The following is a 26,802-nucleotide window of genomic DNA, read 5'->3' as shown; positions in this document are numbered from 1 at the left end:
AAAAAGAAGAAGAAATGGAATGGAAGATTTCGTGCCATTCTGGAAGTTTTTGTTTTGAACTGGGGCTTTATTCAGGCTGTTCTTCCTATAAAAGCCATACTGAACTTCCTTACCTCTACAATAAATGGGGAGGCTTGGAGCCAGGATCATGAAGTAACCTCTACTTTAAGTGATAGAGGCCAAAACATTTAACAGGATGCATAGGGCAAATCCAAGAGTGCTAGTTCACTTTTTTAAAAAAAAAGCTCTTGTAATGGGGGAAAAATCGACAAACTTACAACAGTGAATAATACAAGAGCAAATATCAACATTTTTATTATAAGATTATGGACTCCTCTTGATATGGTTTGCAGTTAGGCCAAAAAAAAATGAGTGATGTGCCTCAACCTTGCCAATGACTGGCGGCGGACTGTGTGGAGGAAAATACTGTGTTAGGTCATTGTGATGATGCACACAGTTGTGGTTTGTGGCGTTTCCAGCTTCAGCGAGGAGCAGCAATAAGACAAACACCCACTCTGAAATGGTTTGTGATTGAAACAAACAACATTCCTATGACAAGTTCAAATATTTGACAAATTGAGCATTTTTATAACCTTTAATAAATTTACATGCGAGGCAAGATTAGAACTAATTTTAAGGAGAGTCGCAGTAGCAGAAATCACATGACAATACAGGCATTTGAAATATGACAAAACCAAAATTAGTTAATGACACAATGGTATAACCTGGCAGCAGAGGAAAGCTAACAATTTTGCAAGTGGCAGCTATTGGGCTGAATTTAAAAAGGTATATTTAAGGACTGCTCTGAACACCTTTTAAGCATCTTCCTAGGCCTAGTGCTGTCTGCCCCCAATGATCTGCCTTGAGTTAGCTAAGCACTTGACTAATTTTGTCCTAGCAGCTGAAAATAATAGCAAGGGATATTGGCTGCTAAGAAGAAGCAACAAATGTTTGTGCGATACTTTAAAGTCCAGCAAGTTTATTATGGCAAAAGGTGTGAAGCATTGACTAAGGTGGCAGTATGTATGCCCATATAGATGCAGAGAGAACTGTAAACAGGGATGTGAATTGACAGTTCAGTCTGACAACTCCATTATAGTTCATGTGTACACCATATAAAACAATATTGCTAAGAACAGAAGCCACACCTGTAGTGTGAAAGGACACCATACTCTATGCATACCCAAACAGAATCAAAACTTCTTAGAGCCACCTCTGGAAGCTGCTAAAAAGCCACAGCTTGAGAAGTGTTTTCTTTCCTCTTCTTGATAGCAATGCCCTTCAGCTTTATTTGCCTATTGACATGAGAGTTCAGGTATCTACAAGCAGAGATGGTTGCTTCTCATGTAGTCTGCATAATCGGCACTTGGACGTACACATTACTAGAAATGTACTCTCTTGTTCACACTCTTATGCTTTCTCACAGGAGGCTGAACTGTTTTCTAAAGCCTCAGATGTAAGAATCATCCATTGCCCTTTAAAAATGTCCCATTCTCTTAAGATTAGGCCTTTGTTTGATGTGCAGATAATTTTCATACAGTGAAGTGCCTCACCTGCTGATTTCTCAGTATCAAATTGCTGCCAAAGACACAGAAGTAACCCCAGGCTGGGTATTTTTTTCTGGTCAGTTGACAACATTACTCAACAGTCTGTCCCTGATATATCAAAGGACCTCTATTTTTCCTTTAATTCCCTGCTAACCAGCAAGCGAAGAGAGGGCATAAAGTGCTTTCAGAGGAAACTCTTGCAGTGAATACATATGGGCCTTTTCGTTTTAAGAAAAAGCTCGTTGCTAAAAATGTCTCCAGAAATAGGTACATTCTTGCCTGTTAAGTACCTGAGAAAAATGATTTGCCACTCTGCATAGGTAGTGCAGGCTGCTGATCTGAACAGCATAGACAAGTCACTGCAAATAGGCACAACAATCTGAAAAAGTGGATGGGAGGCACAGTGGTGACACTCAGAATTTCCTGAGAACTAGCAAAGATAGTAAGGGTGTACCTACATTACAAAGCTCTACTTGGCTGCTTTGTAACTTCTGCTGCTACTGCACCAGCCCACTAACAAAAGCTATTTCTTAACCATCTTATTTTTTTTAGAGCAACACATCTCCAACTCTATAGAGAGCAGCAGGGAAAGGGACTGGACAGAAGATGCAATTGTAAAGGGCACTGAGCAAAGATGAGGTTCTCTGCCCTGCTGCAACTGCTATCCCTGGAAGCAACAGTCAATGAGGCTTGTATCCATGTGCAATGCGCAGTTCCACCCAAACTGAGTAGAACATTGAAGAATGTATAGGGAAAGGCAGACATCGGAGACCACCCTTGATATATTTTACCCATTGCCTTTATGAGATGACAGCACACATGGTTCTAACATATTACCCACTCTATTTTAATTTCAGCACTTTCTGTTCAAGTCAGTTCTACCTACACTAAAGTTACCAAGTTGTACAAACCCTGCCTGACTTCAAACACACTTTCAAAACGCGTGTCACAAGCTTTACTAGATATCAGTCAAAATTATTTGAGTCTTTGGAAGGCATAGCTAAACCAATTAGTCAGAAATTTCAAAAACTAGTAATTTCTAAAAAACATTTTCAGATTATCGGGGGGGCAGCACAATGGGTCTTCGGCTGCAAAAGCAACTTATCTTCTGAAGGTAATAAGATATTCTGGATAAGCCTGAGAATCATAAAATATGACAAACATTGTTGGTTTAGCCATGTTATCAGTCACGCTGTCGTAAATTTCAACGCCTCCAATGCTTTTTGGTGGTGGAGTAATCAGTCCGTGTTTTCCAGTGCAATAATCCCCAGTAAGAACCCGAGCAAGATACATATATTTGCTACCATTGGCGTCTGGTCTGGAATATGCATCATTTGCAGAATAGCTTGCATGGACAGCAAAATAGGTCCCATTTCCAATCGCTGCAGCTGAGGCCAAAAAAAGAAACACATTACAACCATATTTAATCTGCAAAGCTATTTAATACACTAGACAAGCAGCTAACTCTATTAAATAAATGAAAACACACACTCTAATAATAATAATAATAATTTATTATTTATACCCCACCCATCTGGCTGAGCTTCCCCAGCCACTCTGGGAGGCTTCCAATCAAATGTTAAAAACAATACAGCATTAAATATTAAAAACTTCCCTAAACAGGGCTGCCTTCAGATGTCTTTTAAAGATAGGATAGCTGCATATTTCCTTCACATCTGAAGGGAGGGCCTTCCACAGGGCGGGCGCCACTACCGAGAAGGCCCTCTGTCTGGTTCCCTGTAACCTCATTTCTCGCAATGAGGGAACCGCCAGAAGGCCCTCGGCACTAGACCTCAGTGTCCGGGCTGGATGATGGGGCTGGAGGTGCTCCTTCAGGTATACAGGACCGAGGCTGTTTAGGGCTTTAAAGGTCAGCACCAACACTTTGAATCGTGCTAGGAAACGTACTGGGAGCCAATGCAGATCTCTCAGGACTGGTGTTATGTGGACCCGGCGGCCACTCCCAGTCACCAGTCTAGCTGCTGCATTCTGGATTAATTGCAGTTTCCGGGTCACCTTCAAAGGTAGCCCCACGTAGAGCACATTGCAGTAGTCCAAGCAGGAGATAACTAGAGCATGCACCACTCTGGCAAGACAGTCCACAGGCAGGTAGGGTCTCAGCCTGCGTACCAGATGGAGCTGGTAGACAGCCGCCCTGGACACAGAATTAACACCTTCCTATTCAGGCAGCCTTTGAAAACTAAGTTGCAGATTATGCTGATCACTGGTCTGTGTGCTCAGGGCATTCTGTGTTTTGATTTCTGGTTTTATATGTGTTCTGATGTATTTTCACTATTGTCTTTTAACTAGTTTAATTCTATTTTATAATGATGCTTTTAAATATTGTTAAGTCACCTTGAATCACAACTTGGGAGAAGGGTGGGATATGAATATATTATATTGTTACTATTACTGCTATTACTTTTATTTTATTATATTATTACTTTTGTCTATTATTACTATTATTACAAGTTCCTGCTTTTGAAGGCAAAAAATTAGGTACATTAACCATTTTTCTCCTTAAATGGAAAAATGTCTTGTATAAAAACACATCAACTGGAAGAGGGATTTACTTAGTTTTTCACATTTATACAGTGGTACCTCAGGTAAAGAACTTATTTCGTTCCGGAGGTCTGTTCTTAACCTGAAACTGTTCTTAACCTGAAGCACCACTTTAACTAATGGGGCCTCCCACTGCCACTGTGCTGCTGGAGCACGATTTCTGTTCTCATCCTGAAGCAAAGTTCTTAACCCAAGGTACTATTTCTGGGTTAGCGGAGTCTGTAACCTGAAGCGTATGTAACCTGAAGCATCTGTAACCCGAGGTACCACTGTATCTCACTTTTCCTCCATCTGGGAACCAAGATGGCATACATGTTACCCACAGTTCCCACATGGGCACATGTTTTGTTTCTTTATACAATGTGTTCCTTTCCAATACTTCAGCTAACATCTCCTTTCGTTTTTATTTTAAGGCAGAATTCTCCACTGAATCTCTCAAAGGTGTTCCAACTGAAGTCTCTCGCACCTCCTTTGCTTTCCTGTATAAAAGTCTTATTCAAAATAGCAAGACTAATTTCTGAAAAGACATTAAAAGGTATTTGGCTATAAGAAAGCAAGTTCCCGTTTTTTTCAAACTTAGAAACCTGTGGCTGTCCAGATGTTGTTGGACTACAACTCCCATTATTACTGACCCAGCCATATTGGCTGAGTCTAAAGGGAAGAGGAATCCAACAACTTGATGGGGGCAATACACAGGTTCCCCACTCTGATATAGAGGGGATCATTCACTACTGAATGGGAGGTATTTCTTTATCTGCTGTTTAGAGCGGTTTGCAAATCACACTCGCTATCACATTCCTTTATAAAGTTACCTAATTTCAGATTGACTTACCGTTCATTCCAGCATAACTGCGATTAAATCCAGTGTGGTTAATGGGGGTCACCGTGGAAGCAGGAGTCCCATGGAACAGAATCTGTTCATTTTTGTTATGGCTGTTCTTCTTATCCATATCCTGCTTTTTGAGTTGGTAGGATTTCCAGAGGTAAGGATTCTGAACCCTCTCAATCTACAAAAGTTGCAAAGAAAATACAACATTGAGTGAGATTAAGAAAAAGCAAAGACAGTATCTGGTTGTAAAAACAGATTATAGGTCTCGTTGGAACATTAAAAGGGCACAACTACACACTATGTCAACATGCACATACAGTGGTACCTCGGGTTAAGCACTTAATTTCTTCCGGAGGGCATATGGACAGTTATTCCATATAACTGAATGTAAATAGGAATTGTAGCTGAAGGAAAGGGGATGTCCTAACTATGACAGCTTTTACGCATGCACACTCTTCAGCTGCATGGACATATTGTGTGTCTGGATATTACATGAGGGTCTGACAACGTTGTACAGCATTTCGATACAACTCAATGATGCATGCTTGTAAGGGGAACATGCTCCCCGAGCTTGTTGCCTCTGCCATACTTCACCTTTTCTATTTTGTTTGCAGGGCAGCTACTCCGGAATTTCTTTTCAACTTCTTTGTATTCTGCTGCTGCAGGTTGCAGCAAAACCATCTTGACACGATGTCCCTTCATATCTTCCCATTGTGTAGGGACAGGTACTGACGGTCCGCCTGCAAAGGGGGAGCACATTTGGATATTTGTGTGCTGAAGGAGCCATCCGCTCTGGTCCCTCCCCTCCCCTTCCCTTGGGTCAACACCCTTCAACCCCACCCTGAGAGGCAAAAAGAGTGAAAACATGAACACACAAACTTTTTCCCAAGTGACCTAAGTAAAAGTTGGACCCAGTAAAATTAATCTGAAGCTTAGAAAATACAAACAGTTGAAAGAGGAAATAGGAAAGAGTGGCACTCTTGCAACTTCCTCCTCCTGCTCTATGGACTTTTCAAAGGAGAAAAAAAGTAAATGCCCTCACCACTGTATGTCCAAGGGAACAGTGAGACTGAGGGCTGAGAGGCCTTGGAGGTGCCGAGGGAAGACTTTATGGGTACAGCCTCAATACACTGGTGACCCGACATTGACATTACAAATTAAAGATGTGCATAAGTACAGTGGTACCTCGGGTTAAGTACTTAATTCGTTCCGGAGGTCGGTTCTTAACCTGAAGCACCACTTTAGCTAATGGGGCCTGCTGCTGCCGCCGCACTGCTGAAGCATGATTTCTGTTCTCATCCTGAAGCAAAGTTCTTAACCCGAGGTACTATTTCTGGGTAAGCGGAGTCTGTAACCTGAAGCGTCTGCAACCTGAAGCGTATGTAACCTGAGGTACCACTGTATAGAGGTTTGTTTTGTTTTAAGCTCTAGAGTTTGGGAATTTGAGCTATGAAGGCATCTACTGTTTCATGCCATCAACTGCCACCACATCCCTTCCAGCACCCAGGAGCAAGCTGATTCTTGCTGTTACTTCCTGAGGGAGGTATTTTAGCGAGGTCACATTCACCAACCAAGTAGTAGGGACCTCAAGCCTAGTGACCAAATGCCACATTCCATGCCCTCAGAACTCTGCCCAGGCCACACCCTCTCCTTCCAGGCCACACCCCTCACTGAGCCCGCTTCCCATTCCAAATGTTTTTGCTTGGATAGAAAGTGGTCCTTAAGATCTGATAACGCCTCTTGACTCTCTGGAGGGAGGATAGGGAAGAATAGGTGAGTGAGTGCAGAAACTAGCCCACTGGACAGAGGTAAAAGTTACATACATTTGTTGCTTTGCCCACTCTTGCTTTTGGTGATGCCAAACCAGCATGTGGCCCCCAGAAGGGAAAACAATCTTTGAGGTGAAAAAGTTCCCCATCCCTGCACTATTGGGAATCCAACACACCCAAAAGGAATACAGGCACTAACCTAGGCCTTGATTAGTTAAGCCCCTCATTACCTTCCTCCTTTACAATGCGCTTAATGTTTACAGTTTTTCCTTGGCCATCCACAGCACACATTTTTCTGGTGTCTGCTGTGTAGCTCCTTCCGAGAATTTGGACCTTCGTGTTTTTCTTACTCATTCTAGCATCTTCCAAATGAAGATTGCTTAACTTGTCAAAAGGCGCAAAATCATTCCCTTTTGTGGAATATTGCCACTCGACCAAATTGTGAGCAAGTTCTGCCTTGGATTGCTCTTCCCGGTCACGTTTAATTTTCTTGACCAGGTCATCAATTTGTGTGTAGGCTTCCAGGACATCACGAGGAATGCCCGATACGAGAATGAAAGGTGGAGATTGCTTTCTTTCCAGCTGAATGGCAATATGCAGTCTTTTCTGGAGGTTGTTCAGTTCCTTAATTTCTTCATCACCAAACAAATCTATTGATTCATCAGAGATAAGCTTTTCTGTCTGTTCCCGAAGAATCATTTTCTTTAACCAGGACTCGGCCTCCTGAACATTTTCTCTGCTTTCACCACAGACTTCAAACACGGCAACCTCCACCTTGGTTTCCACAACCAACTGACGTTTCTTTCCAGGGTTTTTTTTCTTACCAGAGATAAAATCTGCAGAGAAAGAGACGTTCTGTTAAATATGCCAAAGAAATATTACAAGACATCGTGCCAGGAATATGAAGGATATAACCCTCTGCACTTACCTTTAATTTTAGAAAACACAGATTTAGAGGTGGGTAATGCAGCACCTTCTTTCTTTTTCATAGAGGCATAAAAAGCATTCTGCATATGCGGCTGGAAAATAACTATTTTGATCATTTGCAAATACTGCAGTGGTACTTTGCCCACAAAGTCAGCAACTGCACCAATCATGTCATCAGCTGCGTCTGCTGGGTTCTTCCCTGCCTGGCCTGTATCCAGAGAAGAATAAATGCATTATGCACAAAATGGAGAGGGGCTGCTCATCTCACAAAAGAAAACACAAACAGGTGCTAGTGTAAGTGTCTGCACTTTCATTTTAAAATATAGAAGATCCTATTTCCTTCCACCAGTTCAACATGGCTGACAAGCAATAATCAGCTGAGCAAAGGAGTGAACCCCATAGCTCCTTCCTTTCCCCCTTTCTGATGTTAAAAAAGAGCACCTTAATGAGGCGAAATAAATGCCCATCACAAGTTCCATATGGCCAGCAGACAGGTTAGACCACTAGTCTCCCTGCTCTCCCCACAGAAAACATTCTTCCAAATTACTGTACTTTTCCGTGTATAAGATGCCCCCATGTATAAGATGCTCCCTATTTTGGGGGACATAAATTTCAGGAAATTTCACCACTACCCATTCATGCAGCAACCAAAAACACGCATAATAGCTGCTGACAGCTGCGGCAGCAACAAATCAAATGTCCACCCTATGCACTACCAAGGTATAAGACGACCCCCACTTTTTACCATGATTTTTAAGGAAATAAACCTAGTCTTATACACGGGAACGTATGGTAACCAGAATGCAAGTGTGCGAGCCCTTATGGCTGCAGCAACCCTCTGTCATTTCTGGAATGAGGAGGTGGGAAAGCACAGCAGAAAAGCAATGGTGCCAAACAGAATGATAGGAAAAGGAATGATGTTGCCACCTGTAGTCCTCTCCACACCAGGCGGTGTTTTTCCATTAATTATGCTGCTTTAAATGTGGACCTTTGTTGTCATCAATTATTTGTTATTTTGATATTCTGAACTGCTCTATTGATATTTCAAGATCCCAGCATTGCCTGCATGATCGAGCAACATTGAACATGTGGCTCTTGGTGGATATAAACTGTGCAGGTGATCCTTAAGGTATCCTGCACCCAAATTGGTTAAAGTTTTGTGAATTAATGCAAGAACCTTGAACCTGGCCTGGCAGTGTACGGGCAGCCAGCCCACTAGAATTGCCTTTGAAATTTATTCCAGGAACTCAAATGCCCTAACGACAGTGACCTATTAATAGGTGAAACTTTCCACTAGAATTCTGCCCTTCGCTCCTTAAATGAAACCTTATTTGCAAACCTGTTCCAATTGCAGGGAAGGCAACAGATGTATACTTCTTTGCTTCACATTCACTGAGCACTATGGAGATCTGATTTTTGGTATCAGAATTGGGCGCAAGGTGGATTATTTTCTTACAGACCAGATTGCCAGCTTGCGTGGTTATAAATCCATTGTGAGACTGTGAGCCTAAAAGAAAAAAAGGATGACAAGCTGTATATTCATACTTAATCAACACAAGTCTAAATTCCCAGTAGTTGTTCATTGTCAGTGAATGACATATTGCAGAATGAAATGCCTTTGGCATAGATTACAAATATTAGCAGGTCGAAAGAGATGGTCTGCAGGTGGCCAGCAGCAACTAGGAATCTCTTTTTGGCAACTGTCTGCCCTTCATTGTCTCAAGCAAAGCGAGTTTTCTCTGCACATTGCCCATATTTTGGGGGGTCCTGTCGCATGCTGGGTAGATACCTCCGATACATTTTCTGGCTATGTGCACAGAGGACATACATTTCATTTTGTACCAGGCTCACTCACATTCAGTGCCAGGAGTTAGGAAAGGTCAGAAGCTGCCAAAGAGAGATCAGAAGCAGTCCACAGCAAAACACAAAGTGTGAGATTGAGCCTGGCCACCCCACCCACCTGCCACAAAGTCAGTTGGAATTTGTGTACCACTGGGTTTGGGAGTGTTAGGGGTTGGTGCTGCCAAAGCTAGCATAGATAAAACTCCAGGCTCGCAGCCAGTTTCTGTCTTTAAGATTTATTTACACAATTCAAACAGTTCCAAGAGCTTCAAAGGCATGTCCGTGCCTGTCTCACTCAGATGCCTCGAATGGCTTTTTCTTACTCCTCCTCCCCCAGCAGGCCAATCGTCAAAAGACCCGCCTCTTACTTCCTCTGTTAAGTGAATAGCTAGTTCCGGGCTCTGAATCCCCCTTCCCTGTCTCTTCTTCCGAGTCAGATGAGAAACTGCTAATAAGCTCTTTCAGCTCTCTATAAGTGCTAGTCTCCCCCCTCGGCTCTCTAGCCGTTTGCACTTCCCTGACAGGGAGTCACTTAGAAGCTGCTTCCAAGTGTCTCTAAAGCCACACAGAAACTGAGAGGTTGCTTCCCAACCCCACCCAATCCTTTGTGCATGTTAAGAGAACTTGTAGAAGGGAAAGGCAAGGACTGCAAATAACATTGGCTAACTTAGGCAATTTTCAGCAGATTTGCCAGGGATCTCTTGGCATACTCTTCTTTTGGCTAGAAAACCTGAAGTCAATCAAATGCTAAGAGATGTCTGTAATAACACAGGTCGATCAAAACGTATGGTGTATGGTGGGCCCTGTGTTATTACAGACATCTCTTAGCATTTGATTGACTTCAGGTTTTCTAGCCAAAAGAAGAGTATGCCAAGAGATCCCTGGCAAATCTGCTGAAAATTGCCTAAGTCACCAGACTTTTGAAAATGGCTATCCATGGCATGCCACAAAATAGCAGAAAACTGGGATCCAAGAGCATTGCATGCATAGATAAAACTTTTGTTGTTGTTTAGTCGTTTAGTCGTGTCCGACTCTTCATGAGCCCATGGACCAGAGCACGCCAGGCACTTCTGTCTTCCACTGCCTCCCGCAGTTTGGTCAAACGCATGCTGGTAGCTTCGAGAACACTATCCAACCATCTCGTCCTCTGTCGTCCCCTTCTCCTTGTGCCCTCCATCTTTCCCAACATCAGGGTCTTTTCCAGGGAGTCTTCTCTTCTCATGAGGCGGCCAAAGTATTGGAGCCTCAGCTTCACGATCTGTCCTTCCAGTGAGCACTCAGGGCTGATTTTCTTCAGAATGGAGAGGTTTGATCTTCTTGCAGTCCATGGGACTCTCAAGAGTCTCCTCCAGCACCATAATTCAAGATAAAACTTAAAAAGGTAAAAGGTAAAGGTACCCCTGCCCGTACGGGCCAGTCTTGACAGACTCTAGGGTTGTGCGCTCATCTCACTCTAGAGGCCGGGAGCCAGCGCTGTCCGCAGACACTTCTGGGTCACGTGGCCAGCGTGACGAAGCTGCTCTGGCGAACCGGCACCAGAGCAGCACACGGAAACGCCGTTTACCTTCCCGCTAGAAAGCGGTACCTATTTATCTACTTGCACTTAAGGGTGCTTTCGAACTGCTAGGTGGGCAGGAGCTGGGACCAAACAACGGGAGCTCACCCCGCCGCGGGGATTCGAACCGCCGACCATGCGATCGGCAAGTCCTAGGCGCTGAGGTTTTACCCACAGCGCCACCCGCGTCCCTGTGCAAGATAAAACTTACTTTTCATTAAAAGCTATGCCCTACAGCACAAAGATTTGGTAACAGATCACCCTATTGTGTATCAAGATTACTTCCCACCTAGATGATTTTTTTCAGCTGCATGCTATTATACACTGGTTTATGTTTTTGAAAGAGAAGAGAATGAAGAGAAGAGAAAGAAGTGTATAACATCCAGAGCTTTGTGTAAAAAGGACATGGGATGCCCCATCCAGATCATATTTAGGGAATTGAGAATGGTTATCCCTGATGCATAAGGTACACTTTCTCCTCTGTCAGCAGATGCCCCCAAAAAGGCAGACCAACTCAAGTGTGGGTACAATCATACAAACTGTATCCCTCCCCATTATACTTTTTAAGTATTATGCAGTAGGCAACAGTATTCTGCTTCTCGTGCTAGCATGCAACATCCTTCTAGTTGGAAATGTGCCAATGCACATCTTGTGATAACGAGAATCTTCCCAGCACCAAGAAACTACAGATTACAATTGCATATTATACAGCATAACGATTCATCTAGCCACAATAACCCCACTCCCTATAATAGCTGATTAGGAAACAATCAAATCTACAATGAGACATGAGCAGTTCCTCTCTATGAAAGAACTTTAAATATTATCTAACTGAATCGGACCGTTTGTTGTGTCATACCATGTAGCGCACACTCTGCTACAACTTGAGGTCCACCACCTTCCAAAATTGCTTTGGAGACACCTTCAAAAATCAGAGGGAGACAGTTTATTACTGTAGGTAATAAAAGCTATTCAAAACTCAGCTCACTTTTGCAAGTAACACCAACAAATACTTAAAATTACATCTCTGTAACTTACATGTCAAAATTGTCAAACAGAAATCACATTACACATTGCATTATAGGTATACTATAGTTTGAACCAGTGTAGTATAGTGATGCTACATAAAATCCATCTTCTGATCCCATTTTGCAGCTATCTGAGTGGATGTCACAAACATACACACACGTATCCAGCAACGTGTTTGCATATTAAAATGCTTTTTCCCATTTCCCAGTTAAATCATCATCAACATAAATTCAGGACAATAGATAAATTAACTGAAATTCAGTACCTGTTTTGGAATCAAATGTTGCATTTGTTAAGTTTACAATTACATCTGTATTTTCCTTTGTGATGTCTCCTGTTACTATTTGAAATAGAACTGATCCAATCTGCATTTCATGAATTCCCAAACTAGGGGTTGAAACAGGCCCAAAGAAACCTGAGAGTGAACAAAGAAGCAGGAGAATATAACCAATGCAGAAAACTGTTCATTTTGCTACAAAAGATGAAGGTTGAAGCAACACAAAGATCAGTAACCAGGAACTAACACAATTTTTAAAAAATGTTATTACAGTGGAACATCGGTTCCCAAACACCTCCGTTGTCACACGTTTTGGTTCTCAAACGCTGAAAACCCAGAAGTAAATGCTTCTGTTTTTGAACATTTTTTGGAACCTGAATGTGCGACGCGGCTTCCACTGAGTGCAAGAAGCTCTTGCAACCAATGGGAAGCCACACCTCGGTTTTTGAATGATTCGGGAGCCAAACAGGCTTCCGGAACAGATTTTGTTCGAGAACTGAGGTAGCACTGTAGCAGCTTCTGAAGAGAGGTAATTTGGAGTGGGGAAGTAGGAGCCAACAATTCTTTCCTGCTTCCCTGACTGAAGCTCCTCTTAGCTCCCTAAGAGGTAGGCAATTTCAAAAGAGGAAAGGGAAATGGGGTTAAAATCCCTCCCCCAGAGCCACAGTCCAAATTCATTTTCACATGTAGCTGTTTATTCATCATCAAAGTGGGCCGGAGAGATCAGAATTCGGCTGCAACTGAACAAGTCAACTTGCCTGTACTGTCTCCATCACTCGGGGGAACACCCATGGAAATTCCAGAAGCTTGAGAGAACACTTGTGAGAAGACCTGGAAAGAAAACCAAAGCGTTACCCCCAAGGTTTCTGAGATCCGACCCCCCCCCCCCCAATGTAGGAACAGAACACAGTTCTAGAACTGGAGACAAAAAATGACTTAATATTATCAAGTATAGTATTTGCAAACCAACATTTGGAACAATTTAAGACAGGAAAGCAATCACATTACCTGTTTGTTGTCTTTATCATTTGGATGCAAGAGAAAGCGAACTTCCTGAAGGGACTTCAAATTCTTCCTGCTACTGAATTGAAGCACCTCCTCAAACATTAATTTAGCAACTTCAGATTTTGGAAAGTGAAAACCTCCTGTTCCAAGCGCTGGGAAGGAGATAGAGCTCAACGACAGCTGTTCAGTTTTCTCCAGGCATTCTCTCACAATATCCTTAAGCTTCTGTAAAATATACACCCAGGTATCTTCAGATATGATTTTTAGCCATTCAAGCCAGAACATCTGCCTCCTCCTTGTGTGCAATATCAATATACCAATTAAGGGCATGTTCAAACCCAGTGCCAAGCTAGGTACCCCAACCTTAACTCATAATACTCCATTGCTTCAAACACTTCAGTTCTAGTAGCCAGAGGTGGGCTGTGGAAAAGGTGCTTCAAGCAACATTGGAAAGGTTCATGGGAAACTGCCATATATTTAGACCACTGGTCCGCCTAGCTCAGCATGGCCCACACTACCAGGCTCGCAGTTTTGGGGTGCTTCTGGATGCATCTCTGTCACCAAAGGCTCAGGTAGCTTCTGTGGCTAAAAGTGCCTTTCACCAACTCTAATTAATGCATCTGCTTGGCCACAGTAGTCCATGCACCAGATGCTTCAAGACTGGATTACTGCAATGTGCTCTATTATGTGGGGCTTCCCTTGCAATTCACCTGGAAGCTGCAGTTAGCGCAGATTGCTGTACTATTGCTGACAGGATTGCTGTACACAATTGCTGACAGGATTGAGGCCTTGCCAGCATACAGCACCTGTGCTCAAGAGATCTGCAGTGGTTGCCCATTTGCTAGGGCCAAGTTCAAGGTGTTGCTACTAGTACAGTGGTACCTTGGTTCTTGAACTTAATCCGTTCTGTGAGTCCGTTCGACTCCAAAATCATTCGAAAACTAAGGAGCAGCTTCCGATTGGCTGCAGGAGCTTCCTGCACTCAAGCAGAAGCCGCGTCGGATGTTCCAAAAAATGTTTGCAAACTGGAACACTTACTTCTGGGTTTGCGGTGTTTGGGAGTTGATATGTTCGGGAACTAAGCCGTTCGGGAACCAAAGTTTGATTTTATATAAATCCCCAAAACAACTCGGGACCACTTTACTTGCGAGATCGTCTTAGCTGGGGCTGTTGTGAGTCCCTGGGGTGGGGTGGGGGAACATAGGACTTGTGTATTTTACATTCCACTACAATTAATGTGGTCAAGGGTATGAAGCAATTACCTGAATTGCAGGTCCTTTTCCGGCATCCCATTGGGGAATGACGGCATGGAGCACAATGGAAGAGGCCAGGTTATATCCGCCTGTTTGGATCACACAGCTGCCCTGAGCACCTTGGCTTTGGATTGCTTGATCAAACTGGGCTTGGAGCATTGGTCCTGCCTTCTGCAGCACAGCCTTGGAGAGTGGACCCACACCAAGCTTCAGATCAGCTCCAATACTGCTCACGACAACGTCGGTCTGTAACCAGAACACTCATAAAAATACTTGCAAGGGGGTCACATATATCAAGCCACAGAGTCATGCCTTGCTTTTAAATTTTCCAGGGGCATCTGACCACTCTTGGATCACAGACAAGAGCCAGCAAGACATTATTATGCTTTCATCAGTCACAGGTGACCATCGTAAATTATTATTCAGTAGCCCAATTTGAGCAGGAATATCCGCAACAAGCAAACCATCATATTTGTAAACACCAGGTTTTCAATCATCATCATGCAAAGCTATTTTTTATTTGTGGATGAGATCACTGAAACACCATGCACTTATTTTGTATTGGTTTGGCATAAAATAAATGCAATTTGTAGTCTTTTCTTCCCTATCCCCAGGTCACATGAGATGCTTTTTTTCTAAACCAAACATATTAAAGCAAATCTCTGATTCCAAGTCATCATCTCTTTAAGGAAAACAGCCTTGTAAATCATGGAACATAAGGATGGCATTTTGGTTTTTGGAACAAATAGGCATGTTTGGAAAACAGAAAAACTGTTATCATTATTACATCCACCCTGACAACAACCTACTCTAATGGCTAAAATATGCCATCTGCCCTTTGAGGAGGAGGAAAAGGGCAAAGGGAGGCAGGTACAGACAACTTCAGGCCCTGCTCCAGTCAGAGTGACTCCTCCCTCAGCCAACCTCAAACATTATATCACTTGTTTTAGCCCTTTAAAATTGTAAGCCACCTTCTGCGCCTTGGCAGAAAGGCAGTATATAAATGCGATGAATGGATGGATGGATAATAAAACAGTATGCTTCTTTCAAGCCTAATTTCAGCACATAGAGGGTATCCTCTGGGTATTATGGAAAGCCTCTGAATGTGTGCCTCCAGGAGCCATGTTGGGCAACCCAGTTTAAAAATCTCCTAGGGGTAACCAGTATGATGCCCTTTAAATGTTGCTGAACTCTCAAGCGGCACATGTCCACTGGTGAGAGATGCAGGGACTTGTATGTGGAGGGCACTCTGCTGGCCACGCCTGTTTTAACAAGAGCTTTACAATTCAAATTAATTTGTAATTCTCTATTTAAACACAAAAAGAGAAGTTCAACATGCATTTGGAAAAATGCTTTGTGGGTCATTTCACATGCTTACCGTTGCATCTTCAATGCCTTTTTCCTCAAGTATCAGTTTCACACCTTCAGCAGAAGTCACCACATGAACGTTCTCTCCCATTTCCTTGGGCTGATTGAGCGGTAATTTGGGTTTGGGCAGTAATTTGGGTTTGGGTGACCCCTCTCCGAATATTTCATTCAAAGCATCAGCAAGAGCCTGGACTGTATTATCTGACACATCCACAAGGCAGATCTGTTTCAGGCAGCCACTCTCAGTGGTTTCTTCCAAGTGTTCCTTAATGGATGCTACAATGGTATGGGCACACTCTTCTAATGGAAACCCAAAAATCCCAGAGCTTATGGCAGGGATGGCTATGGAGCGATGGTTATATGTTTCTGCCAGGTTTAAGCTTCGCTTCACAGCCTCCTTTAACAGTCGTGTACATTTTTCTTTTTCTGAACTGTTCCACCTCGGCCCAACTGCATGGATCAATTCTTTACATGGCAGATTCCAAGCATGTGTTCTAATTGCACGGCCAGGCTTCAAACGTCCATGCTTCCTGACTAGGTCATCACACTCACTTTGCAGCTGTGGGCCAGCCGCTTTTAACAGGGCATCTGCAAGGCCACCAATGTGCTTGAGGTCTTCATTGGATGCATTGACCACAACATCAACCAAGGAACGGGTCAAGTCACCCTTATAAGCCTCTACCACAACACCATGTTTTAAAATTATTTTAGCGTGAGGGTGCCCTAGTTTTTCATCAAAGTTTCCTTTATCTTCTCCTTCTTTCTGCAGCCTGATCAAACAGTGAAAGGTTTGCTTTGCCTCAGTAATGTAGGTATGTTCTCGGGTTTTGAAGAAATTTTTCACTCCCGGTTTATCAAATGACACGATAACAAAATGCAGCAAAGACAGCTCTTGTTCAACCACAGCAGCAGCTTTCATCACATCTGCTCTAGGCCCACTCAGGATAATATTCTTCTCCTGAGCTTGCTGCCCAAAATTGATTTTCAGGCCATTCTTCCTCAGGTTCTGCCAAACGTTGCCCTTTTCCTTCTCCATAAACTGCACAACGGCCACAGCCTTGACAGGGATTACTTTTCGAATTTGTGTGTTTTTTTCAACGAAGTCAGAAAGCACCTGATAAACATCTACTACAGCTTTTGTATAACCAGCAATGGTTACTTTGGCCTCTTCTTCCAAAGTGAGGCAAACATCAATTACGAAAGCTACCTCAACAGAATTGTGCTTCTTATGCAATCGCTCAGTGAGTTCTTTCCATTCCCTTTTGTTGACAAGTTCACGGTTCATCAAAGTAATAGATTTATGAGCTAGGTTTTTCATCATTTGCTCCTCTGCTTTCAAGAGACTGTCATCAAGATATCCGAATAATGCTACAGAATCATATTGAAGTTCATAGGAGGCATTGATTTTATTTGCACCAAATATGATCACTGTTACCTTTCTGCTATTTGCATGCTGTAGGAATTGAAATATTGCAGGGGGGGTGTTGACTTTTTTCTCCTTTATGTTATACAGCTTCTCCTGTAGGGCACATTTCATCTTATAGACTTCCGCAACCATTCCACTCAGCTGCACCATCTCAGCTGAAGTATCGTAAGAGAACTTAAGGTCTGGGTTCTCTTTAGAGACGTTCTCTTCAAGCAAAACCTGATGCAGAACAGCATACTTTCCCGGGGTGACTGCCAAAGTTTCACGTATAGTTTGCTTAGCTCTTTCTGCATCTTTGGTCAAATTTTCCATGTATTCGTTTATCGATTTCTTCACACCGTCCACAGTAAATACAAAACCGGCGAGGGTAACTGTTTCTTTGGAAACATCCCAAATTGCCAAAACATCCTTTATCAAATTGTTTTCTATGGTAGGCCATGCTGCTGGGATGGTTTTGCATTGAACAGCCTTGAACTTGGACATGATGCGTGTAAACTCCATAGAAATTTTATCTTTCCAAGTCTTGATCAGTTCCCTCATTGACCTTCCTTGTTTAGATAAGGCAGCTGAAGGGTGTATCACAACCTCTGGCTGTTTGCAAGTCGCCTGAGGCCACGTTAGCTCACTGTGACACTTTGCCATTTCTTGATTTATTTCTTGGACCAGGCCATCCTTCCCCTGTAGAAACTGCCAGATATAAGGATCTAAGGGGACTCTGACGGGGTCTGGCATCTTGATTTCAGCCCTCTCCTTTCCATACAAAACCATATCTAAAGAACCGTAGTATGGATAAACTGAAACTGGTTGATTGTCAAAAAAATGCTGCTTTTCCAATGCTGCCTGCACAGCTAAAAAAGGGGGGGGAAAGATTAAAATAAAACACACTTAATATTCTACCATGCCAAATCCCTCAAATGCATAGACCACTCAAAGATGGCTGCCTCAGAAATGACTTGAAAGTACACCCAATGGCTTGTAATCCTTACAGAAACAGTTCACGGTTTGTTTCCTTACAGTGAAAGCATGGAAAAGCAAAGTGAGCACAACTGGCTCATGCGCTATAAACCACAGTTCCTGGCTTAACTGTGAGATGAACACAACCTTTTTATTGCCTTTCGTGCTGCTTTTGTTCACAAACTCTCTCCTTTGTTCTCCTAAACACGACTGTTAGCAACTTGGTAGTGAAAGAAACACTCATGCTCAAAGGTTATATTTCTGTGACTGAGCAGGGGACTGAGCAGGTTCTGATTCTCAGCTCATATTAAATCCTTTTCTTGGATTAGCTGAAATTAAACCATTTTGTTGGGTTAGCTGAAAGCACTGCTGCTGGTGAGGGGACTTAATAACTGATTCCCCTCACCACCTTTCCTTGCAGTTCTAGTATAAGTCAGTAAGAAACCAGGAAACTATTATCATGAAATGTTCTGGAAATATGTAGCCACTGATAAAAGATGACGTTTTGAGAAATAAATCAACTGGGGACAGGGGGAACTACTCTCACTCTCTTATAAGCAATGTACCCTCCCAGTACATTTCCAAGCACAATTCAAAGTGTTGGTGCTGACCTTTAAAGCCCTAAACAGCCTCAAGCCCACTATACCTGAAGGTGCGTCTCCACCACCATCGTTCTGCCCAGACACTGAAGTCCAGCTCCAAGGGCCTTCTGGCGGTTCCCTCACTGTGAGAAGTGAGGTTACAGGGAACCAGGCAGAAGACCTTCTTGGTAGTGGCGCCCGCCCTGTGGAACGCCCTCCCATCAAATGTCAAGGCAATAAGCAGCTATCTTACTTTTAAAAGACATCTGAAGGCAGCCCTGTATCAGGAAGTTTTTAATGTTTGGTATTTTATCGCATTTTTATTCTGTTGGGAGCTGCCTAGAGCGGCTGGGGAAACCCAGCCAGATGGGCGGGGTATAAATAATAAATCATTATTATGCAATGTTCTCTGCTCAAAAGCTGAAAGAAAGCACTGAGTTGTTCTTAATAGATCACAACTGAAAGAGAAAGCACTTCTCTGTGTCAGAGGCTGTGGTAAGCAGAACGCTCTGGCTCAACAGATTCAGCACACAGGCCTAATCCAAAGTGGAGGAACGATTCCAGTGGTATATTATTCTATGGGGGGGGGGCAAAGAGATGCAACTGCCAACGCACAACTGTGACCCTTAAAGTGTGCTTCCAGTAGTACAGAGGCAAAGGAGAGCAGGCTGATGTGAAACAGAGCTGAAGACTGCTGGATGGGCCACACAGTTGAGTTCTCCACAGGAAAGATACCCGCAGGTGAAAAGAAAGCCTCAGGTGCTTCAAAGCAGCTCCAGGGCTCTTTGCAAGCCCTGCGTGATGCTTTGAAGTCCAGACACAAAGTGCTTTGTGCATGCTTTCAAGGGCCCAATCACCTGACATCATTGCAAGGTGAGGTGATGGACACGCAAGCAGCCCCACCCACTTGTTAACTTTAGCCCATGAGGATAGGATCTGATAAGGACCTGGTCCTCCTGGCCAAAAAAGGTACCCCATCCCTGCCATAATACATGCTTGGAGGTGCCCTGGAAGGCTTGGAAGGTTAAAACTTTCCAGGCCTATGGTTCATCACCATTCTCGTGCTACCTCCCCTGCTGATCCTGCCATTTGGATTATCAATACAGTACAGTTCTTCCCTTGACTTGTGAATGACAGTTGTGATTATTTTATGACCTTAAAATCCACCAACGCCTCAATCTCCAAGAAGCCATTAACAGAGCTCCTGCTTTTGAGCCATCCCACTAGCAATTTTTTTGTTTTGTTTTTTCAGTCACCTACAAAAATTGAATATACTACCTTGGTGGTCACAAAAAGTAACGATGGCTGAATTCTCCTCAGGTGACATTTGAATACTAGACACTTGTCCTCCTCCATGCTTTGAACTTTCAAAATAGAGAATTAAATAATCTTTGGGTACTCCTGACGGGATATTTTCAACTTTGATCGTCTGCGTCAATTCAAGCAGCTTGGCAGTAATTTTGAATTCTTTAAACCTGATGTTCCTGTGACACTGGGATACAAAATTTGCAGCATCTGAAAAGAAAAGGCAAAAGTCTTATCAGGCAATTATTTCTTGCTCTACTGTGATCATTCACAGATGTTACTGTCATTCACAGTTGTTATTATTGCTCAAAATGGGTTTGGCGCATGGGACAGGGGGGATAGGAATCTTAAGAAATTTCAGGTGAGATTAGCTTTAAAGAAAAAACAGCTCAGGTCACCAACAGGAGCAATTATTATGCCCCACCACCAAAAAGACCCTGCCAGATAATGCTCATCATAGCACAACACTTTTCCCATTCTATCCAGAATTACAAAGGGGCTGAGGGCAACCAAGCTGGTGCCTCTTTTTCTGGAAGAAAAGGAAAAACCTTCAGCCACTTCATCTTTAGAAAGGCAAGCCAATCCCTACTCAAAGATTTTTTGAATTCGCCTGTCCCTGAGTGGTCCTGCAGCCTTATAACCTTACCCAGTGAGGCTCAGATTCCTCAGTGCTATCCTTTGTTCCTCTTTAAAGAGCAACCACAGACAATGCAAAGAAATCAGGAACCAAGGCATGACCAAGACAAGATAAGAGTAAGAATTTATTGGGACGCGGGTGGCGCTGTGGGTAAAACCTCAGTGCCTAGGACTTGCCGATCGAAAGGTCGGCGGTTCGAATCCCCATGGCGGGGTGCGCTCCCGTTGCTCGGTCCCAGCGCCTGCCAACCTAGCAGTTCGAAAGCACCCCCGGGTGCAAGTAGATAAATAGGGACCGCTTACTGGCGGGAAGGTAAACAGCGTTTCCATGTGCTGCGCTGGCTCGCCAGATGCAGCTTGTCACGCTGGCCACGTGACCCGGAAGTGTCTGCGGACGGCGCTGGCTCCCGGCCTCTAGAGTGAGATGAGCACACAACCCTAGAGTCTGTCAAGACTGGCCCGTACGGGCAGGGGTACCTTTACCTTTACCTTTAAGAATTTATTATTTATACCCCGCCCATCTGCCATGAACAGAGTAATCTAAAACTGAAAGTTGGGAGGGGAAAGGGGCTGGGTGAACATCTGTGGGTGTGCTGCGTACACCTGCTCAGAAAAAGAATACTGAACTAGATATACTTTCCCCAAAAGAGTCAATTCTTATGTTACTGCTCCAACTCACTATGTTGCCATTTCCTTCAGTGACCGAGTTTTGCCTTTCACTCTTTCCTTCAGCCGGTGCTAAAATACTGAGCAATGCTACATCCAAATGAAAATTCAAATTATCTGTTAAGAATGTAACAAAAGTGAAGAGCCATGGAAATATGGGAACTGAGCAGCATAGTGACAAGCAAAGACTTTTACACTGAAATGGAAAGGAGTGGACTAACCATTAATTAAGAATTCAGAGGAACGGAATTGGGAAAGTGTGCAGTTTGGAATACTTCTGGAAAGAAACTGTGTAGCAAACATGTTTACACCAGCCTTCGTCAACCTGTTGTAGTCCAGATGTTCTGGAATACAACTCCCATCATCCCCAGCCTGTATAGCCCAATGGCCAGGTATGACTGAGATTACAGACCAAAGTATGGGAAGGGCACCAAGTTTGGAAAGGCCATTTACATAAACTTTTAACTACAGTTAGGATCAAGCTTTTATCTTGAACGCTCCAAAAACAGACCAGTAACCTGAGAAGCCAAGAATATGTGAACTTCACAGGTATTTTAATGGAATTGTTTTAAAAGGAATCAACGCCAACAATTCTCCCAATGTGAAATTGTCAAGCAACACAAAGTTACCATTTCTTACCGATACTTTGCTGAAAGGTTATCACTGCGGCATTTCTCTCACTTATCAGTTCAATCTCAAAATCACTTCCTTCTGAGTGTCCACTGATATTCTCTACCAGCAGATTTAAGACATCAGGCTTGTCGAAATATTCCTCAACATTTTCAAGAATGACACGGGAAGAGGTGTGGGATTTGGTGAGGATATCCTCCTTGTGACAGGGAGTTTCATGTGTTGATCTGTTTGCTTCGATATCCTCCTTGTGACAGGGAGTTTCATGTGTCAATCTGTTTGCTTTGATGTCCTCTTTTTGCAAGTCTTGCTGCACATCTGATTTGAGAAAAAAACGAGTAAAATATGCAACTACTCAGTGTTTGTCAGCATAGACAGAACAGTGTGCCAACTATTTTTCTGGGATTTAACCTTAATCTACTTTTTTTGTGTGTAAGATGGTGTTAAATACTGTTCCAGCAGCCATTAATATGCTTCCACCCAAGCCCATAATGTTTACTGAGGGAACTATGCTCACAGCAAACCAGAATAAATCACCAAATTACTGGGCAGAAGCTAACTAAAGGAAGAAAAAGAAACTTACTGTATTGATCAGAATTCTGTGATTGTTAGTAAATAAACCCTGAAAAAAGCATGTCTCTTGAAGAGTCAGAAATTAAGTAAGAAGTTAATGTGTTTGTGGTATGCAGTGCTATTTTTCTAGAAAAAGAGGTACCGGAATTCACCATGAACGCCTCCCTCGTTCTCTTAGAATGGCAATGGCGCTCACCTGAGAGGTGCCGGAATGAGTTCCAGCAAGTTCCAGCTGAAAAAAAGCCCTGATGGAATGTATTTGTAGGTATTTTGTGTTTTTATACAGTAGACTACCCTGTGATCTTCAGATGAAGGGCGGTACAGAAATCAAATAAATAAATGAATGAATAAATGAATACTACTAATAATAATTCATCTGGGCTGCAGATTTTATTTTATTTTTTACATGGAAGAAACAGGTGGAGCACAAAATTCTACTATCCTTGCTCTGAAAGTGGGAGGTCCCACTCCACCCACCCACCTTTTATTGCTCTGGGAATGTTCCAATTGTTTCTTTCCAGGATACAAGTTCCCAGAACAAAAAAGGCACCCCCATTTTGTTGCAGTCCAAGCTGTCTGTGGACCTGCTTTTGCATCTTGCTTCCTTATTTTTGAGAACCATCACCACAGAAATATTCTTTGTGTGTCACAAAGAATGTGGTCCGAGCCCCAGATGACAGGGTGAGTATCATCATTATATATATATAAATCATTGGCTTGGAAGTAGGAGGAGAGAATGGTGGCCTCAGTGGGCTTGCCTGGGCTTTCTTTCTGTAAAAACAGAACAAAAAATACCCACCCCACCTTTGGCTAGGGATAGGAAAGCCCACCCACTCCTGCCCCTGGCATAATGATACTGAAAGAAAACCACCATACCAGTCACTTCTGCCACGTCTTCTCCCCTGGAAGCCTAAAAAGAGAACAACAGCATATTGATTTGTTGCTTTGGTGAACATCTTGGCTTCAGAGCTCCAGATTCCACCAGGTCAAATATTGCCTTAATACCTGATGAAGATCAGTTTCCTTCTTAGGCACATTCTCTTTGGCAGTTTTTTCATGCTGTGTGACCACCAGCTTCAATGTTCCTTTTCCCTCTAGGTCAAGTTCATGGGTCTCTTTGGAAAGAACCCTTTGCCTCACTGAAACAAAAAAATAAATTACTGTCATCATGATAACAGAGCGACCACCATGCTGGCTTACTGCTCCTTGGTTAGGCATGGGAAAACCTGCAACCATCCAGATGCCAGACTACAACTCCCATCATCCACATGGAACATGAGCCATGCTAACTGGAGCTGATAGGGGTCAGAGTCTTAGAGGGCCTTTGGCTCCCTATCCCTGTAGAGATTCTAGAAATGTTCATGGCTATGTTCAGGCAGCAAAGAGAAAGGGCCAAGCAGTTTTGTTTGCAGTCAGTTTCATAATGACTAAATGATGCCTCTCCATGCCAAAATAAATAAGAGGTGTGTATCTTCTTGAATTCCACGGTTAGTATTTGGACTCATAACTCATGTGAGCAAGCCTTCCTATTTTGAGTGACCAGACACCAAAGGTCAAACATCAGTTTCAATGGAATTTGGGATGATAAATCCTGATCTGGGGATAGAATTCTTTAATCCAACAGGGAAGCAATCAACACCACCACATGATAAAATTCTGAACTCAACAGGCACAGAACTAATGGAATTATATTGGTGTGGGGGTATGCAGTCATATCTAGTCTGAAACCTCTTTGACTTCCGATTATTTTGTTTTGCTTATTTCTCTATGTATCTTGTGGCTAACGCCCCAGTTTCCTTCCTTTTGTGGTTCTTCTTTATCTCTTTCTCCTTCTTCAATTTGCTGAGTAGGGGATATTCAGAGAGTGAAGGTGGTTATTGGTACATTTGTTTGTTTTTCATTTTAATTAACAGAACTGTTTTATGTATGCCTACATAACGACGAAAGAAGGGACACATTTTCAACCTTTGTTCCTTAGTGAGCACGATGTCCCAGATGATATCCCTCCCCTCACACCAGCTGCTCCCCCATAATCCATATTTTCCTTGTGCTGTACTACTCCTGTCTAGTAGAGCTGTTTCTATCTCACAGGCCACTTGCTGGACTCTTGCCCCTGGTTAATCACAAGACAGCTTCTGTCAGGGTTGCCAGGGGTTTCACTTTTACGTTATTAGGCTTAGCTACAGACTTAGGGGGACATGGGTGGCGCTGTGGGTTAAACCACAGAGCCTAGGACTTGCCGATCAGAAGGTCGGCGGTTCGAATCCCCGTGACGGAGTGAGCTCCCGTTACTCGGTCCCTGCTCCTGCCAACCTAGCAGTTCGAAAGCACGTCAAAGTGCAAGTAGATAAATAGGTACCGCTCCAGCGGGAAGGTAACGGCGTTTCCGTGCGCTGCTCTGGTTCGCCAGAAGCTGTTTAGTCATGCTGGCCACATGACCGGAAGCTGTACGCCGGCTCCCTCGGCCAATAAAGCGAGATGAGCGCTGCAACCCCAGAGTCGGTCACGACTGGACCTAATGGTCAGGGGTCCCTTTACCTTTACCTTTTACAGACTTAGGGAGTAGGTTTAAGATTGCAACCCAAGGAATAAGACCCAATAGACACAGTGAGGGGCTTCAGTTTACACAGAATGGCGCTGTTAAAGCAGTTTAGCGTGACTAAACCGGAGGAAGCCCCCTTTTTGGTGTCTCCTATGTGGGAAGGCCCTTCTTTTTAATATTTATTAAAGGCACATAACAACTCGCCCCCCTTCCCTCCCACGAAAGCTGCAAAACTACTTTCTGGAAGCGTCCTACAAATGCATCGAGGGGGAGCACCAGTCCCAGGAAAAGAAGGGTAATTTTTTTCTCTCCACCCCCCCCCCTTACCTTCTTCCTTAGCAAAGTAAACCAAGACCTGTCCGGATTGCAGCTGGATCTCACACTCTCCGCCTCCCGACTTCTTCCGGCTCTGGAAGTAGAGCAAAAGTTTGTTTCTCAGCTGTTTGGGGGGTTCTGGAGTCCCCCAATCCGCCTGCACCCGCACGGCGAATGGAGACAAGGGCCTCCTCCCCTCCGCCATGTTGCCGAAAGTGGCCGAGGAGCCGCCACTTTCATTTTCGTTTTCCTATACGATATATGGGCGCCGCTCCCGAGCCTTTTCTTGGCTGTGACGCGATATTGGGGAAAAGGGAAGGGCCGGTGGGTGGTTCCCTCCGCCTCCAACCCGACCCTGGCCACCCCTCCCTTGCCTGCGGTGTTTTCCAGGAAGAAACCCGAGCGGACCAGCGAGCTTAAAAGGAGAGAGGCAAAAAACAGCCGACCAAAGCGGAGGCTGGTGCCCCAAAACGGTAACTGGAGAGCTGTATCATAGATGGGTATTATTCACACTACGTTGGAGCAGAGTTTTCGACGTCCTCATCGTTACAGCTTTCAGACCTTTCTTCCCGCATCGCCTTTTTTAAAAAAATCATTTTCATTTCGTGTTCTACCACTGGGTAGAACAGGTATTTCCAATGGCAAGGGAAGAGCGTGCAGCCTCGGAGTGGGGCGGGGGGGGGAGAGAGAGAGAGAGAGCGCAAGATTGACGGCTGCTGCTGACATGTAGTTTAAATTTATTCCGGAATCCCGCAAAATGATTTACGGATTTGTTTAGTTATTTTAAACAAATTAAAAATGCCCATATGCAATTAAGAAAACAATTATAGACTGAGTAACAAGTTTTATTAATCCCATGTGGGCAACTGTGATTTCATATGTATAAATATGAAAATGTCCTAGCAGTTCGAAAGTACATCAAAGCACAAGTAGATAAATAGGTACCGCTCCGGTGGGAAGGTAAATGGCGTTTCCGTGCGCTGCTCTGGTTCGCCAGAAGCGGCTTAGTCATGCTGGCTACATGACCTGGAAGCTGTATGCCGGCTCCCTCAGCCAATAAAGTGAGATGAGTGCCGCAACCCCAGAGTCGTCCTTGACTGGACCTAACGGTCAGGGGTACCTTTACCTTTACCTTTAAACATGTCTTCATAAAACAGTCTCCGGTCCTGGTACAGTGGTGCCCCGCAAGACGAATGCCTCGCAAGACGGAA

The 26,802-nt window shown here is 43.6% G+C and overlaps 1 protein-coding gene across 1 annotated transcript; it reads right to left on the bottom strand.

Moving 5' to 3' along the window:
• Nucleotides 1-576: 576 nt before the first annotated feature.
• Nucleotides 577-25,873, bottom strand: PARP14 (poly(ADP-ribose) polymerase family member 14). Its single transcript, XM_081005439.1, has 17 exons — nt 25,604-25,873; nt 23,740-23,873; nt 23,611-23,644; nt 22,171-22,479; nt 20,203-20,439; nt 15,974-18,237; nt 14,605-14,841; nt 13,346-13,567; nt 13,096-13,168; nt 12,326-12,475; nt 11,891-11,953; nt 8,974-9,141; nt 7,636-7,842; nt 6,938-7,543; nt 5,533-5,678; nt 4,942-5,116; nt 577-2,935 (listed from the first exon to the last, which is right to left on the bottom strand). Exons 1-17 carry the CDS (start codon nt 25,794-25,796, stop codon nt 2,649-2,651), a joined length of 5,505 nt encoding a protein of 1,834 aa, XP_080861565.1. The 5' UTR covers nt 25,797-25,873; the 3' UTR covers nt 577-2,648.
• Nucleotides 25,874-26,802: the final 929 nt, after the last annotated feature.

This window comes from Podarcis pityusensis (assembly GCF_964106645.2).
Source record: "Podarcis pityusensis genome assembly, chromosome: 1".
Taxonomy (NCBI): domain Eukaryota; kingdom Metazoa; phylum Chordata; class Lepidosauria; order Squamata; family Lacertidae; genus Podarcis; species Podarcis pityusensis.
This window is presented reverse-complemented; position numbering and strand designations above follow the sequence as displayed.